At 39.5% G+C, this 6,261-nt stretch overlaps 1 protein-coding gene across 1 annotated transcript in view; it reads right to left on the minus strand.

Annotated features, from left to right (window-relative positions):
• Positions 1-25: 25 nt before the first annotated feature.
• The window catches only part of LOC118342049 (olfactory receptor 486-like), a 9,754-nt gene continuing 3,518 nt past the window's right edge, over positions 26-6,261 (minus strand). Inside the window, 1 exon segment of the mRNA XM_035680475.1 lies at positions 26-506. Within this exon segment, the coding sequence (XP_035536368.1) occupies positions 425-506 (82 nt within the window). The 3' untranslated portion in view covers positions 26-424.

Raw genomic sequence — 6,261 nt, forward strand, 5'->3', positions numbered from 1 at the left:
TCGCTAAAAGAAAGAAGTAGCTACGAGTGTTAAGGTAGAACGAGTCTACGTTTAATCGTTAAGCGGGTAAATAACTGCAGAGGTTGGTGTTTTGCAAGAGGTAGTGTCTGAACGATGCTTGGTTGGTGAATTTCCCAGTTTACCTGCATTTCCAGAGGAGACAAAGAATTAATTGTGGACCCTGCTAAAAACAGCTGTTTTGAATTTGAAATTCAAGCATAAAAAATAGTGTATTGTGTTATGTGTTGAGTTTGTTGCCTTCAATAATAATTTTTTATATTAATTCAACTGGCAACTTAATTTAATCCAAAGAACTACTTCAAGAATACAAAATTAAAAAAAATAAAATGACAAAATATATATTGAAAGAACAGCAGCTTTGTGATATTTTCAGCATAATCCAGCATTTTTCTCATCCATATATTTAGCGTTTGGAAATTTTGAGTTTTGTGTGGATGAAAAAAGCTAAAAAGCTTTTGGAAAACATATTTTTATATAGTTTTTTGGTGATATTGTATCAATTCTTAAAAAAAATAGTTGTTACCGTCTACAGCTACGGGTGCCGACCTCACCTAAGTTTACTGTCCTCTCACCCACTGACATGGCATCTGGTTTATTGTCTGCCTGAATCCATGTGAATGCAGCATTAGTGCCATCTAGCGGTAAAGTGGCAGATTGCTATCAACTACTTTGAGTGCAAAAGGCCTTTGTCCATTCTGGGCTACTGTAGAAAAATGGCAGTTCAACATGGTGGCTTCAGTAGAGATCTGTAGATAAAAACAGCTCATCCTAAGGTAACGAAAACCCAATGATTCTTATTTTCAAGTGATTATACACTAATGAAATCATACCTATGAATATTATATTAAATTTATGCTAATAGATCCTCCTAAATGTTACACACTAGACATTTTAAAATAGTAATGAGTGGGAAGCCCCTGCCCTGCTGTCCAGCATTGCGCTGCTCTCTATTAACTATCGCTCTTCTCCACTTCCATCACAGTTAGCTTTGCAGTTTTGAGACTCGGTTACAGCCTGCCATCCTGTCGTTCTGTGTACAATGACGCAGCTAAAAACCTAAAATGCAGGGATTCCACTTACAAAATGCAAGTTGACTCTTGGTCTTCTCCACTGATGACTTGAAGCGACAGAACAGAGGTTCAACCAGCTGAGACTGTGTCTGTACCACAATCATGTCCATATTCAATTCAATTTAATGGCGAAGTGCCAGTTCATTACAGAAGTTATCTCAAGACACTATTCAAATAGAACAGGTCTAGACCTTACTCCTTATAAAATTATTTACAGAGACCTAATAGTTCCCACCATGAGCAAGCACTTGTCAATGGCGGCAAGGAAAAATGTCTTGAATTTTAAAGTCTCACAGCCTGAGGGAAGAGGCTGTCTTTTTTTGCAGAAGAAGAAAATCTTTAGATGTTTTCCCGTTTGTTTGTTTGTTTTTCAATTCAGCCAGATCTAGTCTTAGCTTTTTACCTGCCCATCCATTAATCAGAAATGAGTGGATGTATTTTCCTGGGCTGCTCACACATACATGCACACAAATACACGGGCTGTTTAGGTGTGTGGAGAAGGTTGGCTGTGATGGGTCGGACTATCTGGATTAGTCACAGTTGGAATATCAGCAGTGTCATTGTGAGTCACAGAGGCAGGTAAGAAACAGCAGGCTTTGAGCTACTAACTGCTGTGGGTTGACAGTGACACACTCACTATGAATGGATTCACAATCGACTATCAGACTTTATTCAGTGCAAAGCGTGTTTTGCTTACTGACAGATGCCTCTAAATAAAAATGTGTAAAATGCATTGACTTTCCTCTTTCCCAGGTACTGAGGTAATTTAGACACTAAACTCCAGGGTGAAGTGCCATTTTGTTTACTGCGGGCGAATAAGTGTTCCATTAATCCACTTCATAGCACTCTAATTGTTACTTGCAGGTAGCATGTTGTGATGGTCTCGACTGGGCCTCATGATTCACTAACTGTCCCCTGTCATATCAGCGTAGCTGCTGTGTCATATTTAAGAGGGTAATCACCACTAAATACCCCCATTCACTTCTCTCAGGCCCTGATAACTGAGCACACTCTGTATGCTGCAGTGCTTTTAAAGAAGCTGTGTGCTGCGGTTGTTTAATTGTGTTGAGAAATGTTCCATTCAGATACAATACAAGTTGTTGCATTGCTGTTCCTCTGATTTACCATTTGTAAGACAGCTTATTTTAAATTGCATGCCTAAAGGATGTCAGTGCTTTTTATTGCAATGCAGCTATTGCTAATAAATGACTGTAGAAGTACAATATTGAAACTCTAATCTGATAAGGAATAATTTCTGTGCTCATTTTGGCTGATGTATATTCATCATTGCAGTAACATCATGTATCTATTTTTAAGCAGTTATACTGTAGCTCATGCTTTGTTCAGGTCCAAAATCAGTAAATAGATTTTTATTTTAGAGAAACAAACATGCTGTTGTGTGTTTTCTCATAATTCTTAAGGTTTGATTGCGACATAAAGTACTTGTTAAAGCAACTCTATGTAAGATTTGGTATTTGTGCCTGAAATGGGCTGTTGATCACCAGTACTGAGCTCTACTGATTTTTGTCCACATGAGTACCCTTACTCTTTATTGAGTACCACGACTTCCTGGTAAGTCTAGGTACGCACCCCTGAACACCTGCATAATGCTTGGTTGTTTTCCCCCCAACGGCATTCTACAAAGACCCTTCCTGCTCTGCCTCCGATAGGCTAATGTGTCTTTGTTGCTTTGATTGGTTAGGTTTAGACATGAGGAGTAAAATGGTTTGGGTTAGAAAATGTCAGAGCCACTCAGTGGCAGAGTAATGGTGGGTCTTCAGTAACATTGTCACCTTAAAATGGATAAAAACATGCCAAAAGAATTAGGGTAAGGGTTATGTTGTGTTAGGGTTGTGCTGAATTAGGGTACTTGCACCTTTTTTTGGTACAGTTCAAACACTCGTGACCAGACGTCCCGGGACTGTCCTGATTTCAAGCTGGGTGTCTCGAGTCCTGACAAATATTACTTCCCAATTATCATATCTTCATCATATCCGATAAAACACTAACATGTCCCAGTTTTCACCACGATTAAAATAATTACTGCTACTGCAGTAAGGACTCTACATGGGGCGCGCTGTACAAGATGAGCTACTGTGCGCCTCAATAATTATAATTTTCTTATGGGTTGTGGTTGGGAAAGAATCTGTGCCCATTTAAGCACAAGGCCCAGCAGCGTCTTCATTGATTATTTAAATCTGACATGCCGACAGGATCAGTCAGAATTTATTGTTAATTATTACTCTGTGTTCTTCTACACATCCAAAAAGACAAACATACAGAGTCCAGTTTCATACAAAGAAATTGCTTGGACAACTACTGGTGTATTTCCTTTGTCCTGTTTAGTTTAAAGGTAGAGTTATTACTTTTGCTGCTGCACATTTTTCCTTGCCACTGTCGCCAAATGCTTTCTCATGGTGGGAAAACTCGTGTGGGTCCTCTGTAAAATAATTTTATAAGGAGTATGGTCTAGACCTGCTTTATTTGAAAAGTGTCCATTTTAGGAAATTAAATTCATCAAGTAGTGCAACATTTTCACTCACTTTCCTCATGCAACACATGGGGGATGCCATCATAGACAACAAAACAAAAGATAAATAAATAAATCTGGCTAGAATACCAGAATTAAATCTCCTTTTACAGTACCATGGATAACGCCACTTGGCCATGAACGTGGCGCCCCCAGTTGCAATCCCACTGTGATAAATATGGACAGCTGCACAATTGTTATGACTACATTACTTACGATCAAAAACTATCAAATTGACAACTTTGCTGACACAGCCAAACTCGAACAAGTGCAACAACACAAGACATAGCAGAAGCTAATATTACTGACTGGTCCAACAGCAAGAAGGCCAGCTATCCTTTAATTCACCAAGGCCTGGGTTCGAGACTGGCCCTGGGCCCTTTTCTGCATGTCACCCCCTCTCTCTCCATGCATTTCCTGGCAACAATTGTATCAATTAAACCATTTAAGTTCAATAAGAAGAAGTTAAAACTCTGCTGCTGCTGAAAAGTCAATTATTCTGCATTTTTTTATCTGGCACCTATGGGGTGGAAAAGCGGTGTGACAGCTGGAATATATACAAACCATGGCGTGAACATTTTACACATGTATTTATAATGTGTGATCAAACTTTCTGCCCTTCATTGGTTGAGTAGCTTGATACAGGTAGTTCAAATATGTGTAGTGGTGGTGTTGATGACTGTGTTTAATTTGAGTATATCTGATCCACCAACCAGCACTTATTTTAGTGAGAAATAATAATTTATTAAACACCTTGCCTTTCATTCCCACGGTGATCTCCCACTTAAAATGGTAAGTAAATGTAGCAAGTCAAGGCGACAAAATCCTAAAAAAATGTATGCATTATATAGATGCCAAATTGACCACATACTTTATCTTGTGTTTTTTTTAGAGTTATGTATTTTTACCAACACATAATGAATTGTTAATATATTATAATGTCATATTTTTTGTTTGATTAATTAAGAAATAGTATGACATCCATAGATTCTTGTCACATTATGCCACATTGTGAATTGAATTAAAAGTAAATATATAATAATTGTTATAAACACTCTCATCTGACAGAAATCATAAAATACAGCGGTGACCTGTAAGAAAACAATGAGCAGATAATACAGCTTTGCAGTTGTTGGTGGTTCCGAAGCAACAATGTCTCATTTTGTTAACTGCCTGTGGCTTCAGCTCCTCTCTCCTCTTGCACTTCCTCCTCTGCTCACATCTTAGGTGGGAGAGACAAAGATGCGGAAGGAGTCTTGGATGTACAAACTGAGAAATGAGAAAGGCCTCTTAACCCCAGAGTTCACAGGAACAGGAGGTGCTTGTTGTAATGGCTTCCTGCTGCTAAGTTTGTCCTTTGTCCTTTGCTTGCGTCCTCTGTGCTGCTGCTCCAGTATGTCAGCGTGTTGCAAATGACAGTGGTCCAGCCCTCTCCCTATAAATAAACACATCTGTCCAAACCCCCACCACATGCAGCAATTAGTGCGCTGGAGGTGGCCTTGATGTGGCAGGAAAATGCTGAAGCCCGAGGGCACAACACACTGCCGATGCCCTGCTTTTCCCTCCACACAGCACAGAGCAAATGAAAGAAAGAGAATTTTTACTGCCACTGGCCAGATGTCCCTGGAAAATTACACCCATCAGTTTACCAAATCTCTATAGGACATTTATTTAAATGGTCTGCTGCTGAGGTGGGCAAAGAGGGGGGGGGGGGCAGGACTATCACAATAATATTTAACTCAAAGTAGCCAATTATTGTTTAATATATTCAATTTCTTACAAAATGTATTTTATTTTTATTAGCCTATATCAGTGTAACTTAAAAACTTTACAGTGTAACTTTAAAACAGAATTAATCTATAATAATAAGTAGATACTGAACTATACAATGCTCTGAGACCTGAGTTAGACACTATTGTGCAGTTGCATGTGACAGCATGTGACAGCTGTAGTTAAATGTGGTTTAATACTAAATGGTAAGGACTGTTCTTGTATAGCACCTGTCTAGTATTTCGCCCACTCAAAGCTCTGTACACTACATGGCACATTCACCCATTTACACGCATTCAATTCAATTCAATTCAATTCAATTTTATTTGTATAGCGCCAATTCATAACAGAAGTTATCTCAAGGACACTTTTCAAATAGAGCAGGTCTAACGCTACATAATTACTAACTTTCCTTTCTTCCCGGGTCTTTGTGCTTTATATCGTTCATACGCAGGTTTCTTATCGATTCCTGGTTGGAGCTCTCCTTTGCCATGGCTCCATTGACTGGGTTGCCATTACAATAGCGTGTTGGTTGGCTGCTGCACCGTGCTCTGTCTGGTCTGTCTGTCCTGTTAGCTGTCTTGTTCTCTCTTCTGTCTCCTCTCTCTGTCTGCTCTCTTCTGCTCTCTCTCTCGTCTCTACTTCACGCCCACTTAGGGTTCAGGAGAACCGGGACGACCACCCGCTTTAGAGCCGCGCAAGGGATTCTGGCTGCCTAGTGTTCTGGCCTGTTAAAAAGAGCCAGTTTGTACTTTCCTTGCCTTGTCGCCAAGTGCTATTTTGCTCAATTTTGGGTCGGCGCAGGCGTTTTTAGCTGTTGGGTCTCTTAAATAAATTGATATATAAAGAGCTGTCTGGGTCGTAGACTGC

This window comes from Morone saxatilis, unplaced genomic scaffold (assembly GCF_004916995.1).
Source record: "Morone saxatilis isolate NCDOM2014 unplaced genomic scaffold, NCSU_SB_2.0 Contig8, whole genome shotgun sequence".
NCBI lineage: Eukaryota > Metazoa > Chordata > Actinopteri > Moronidae > Morone > Morone saxatilis.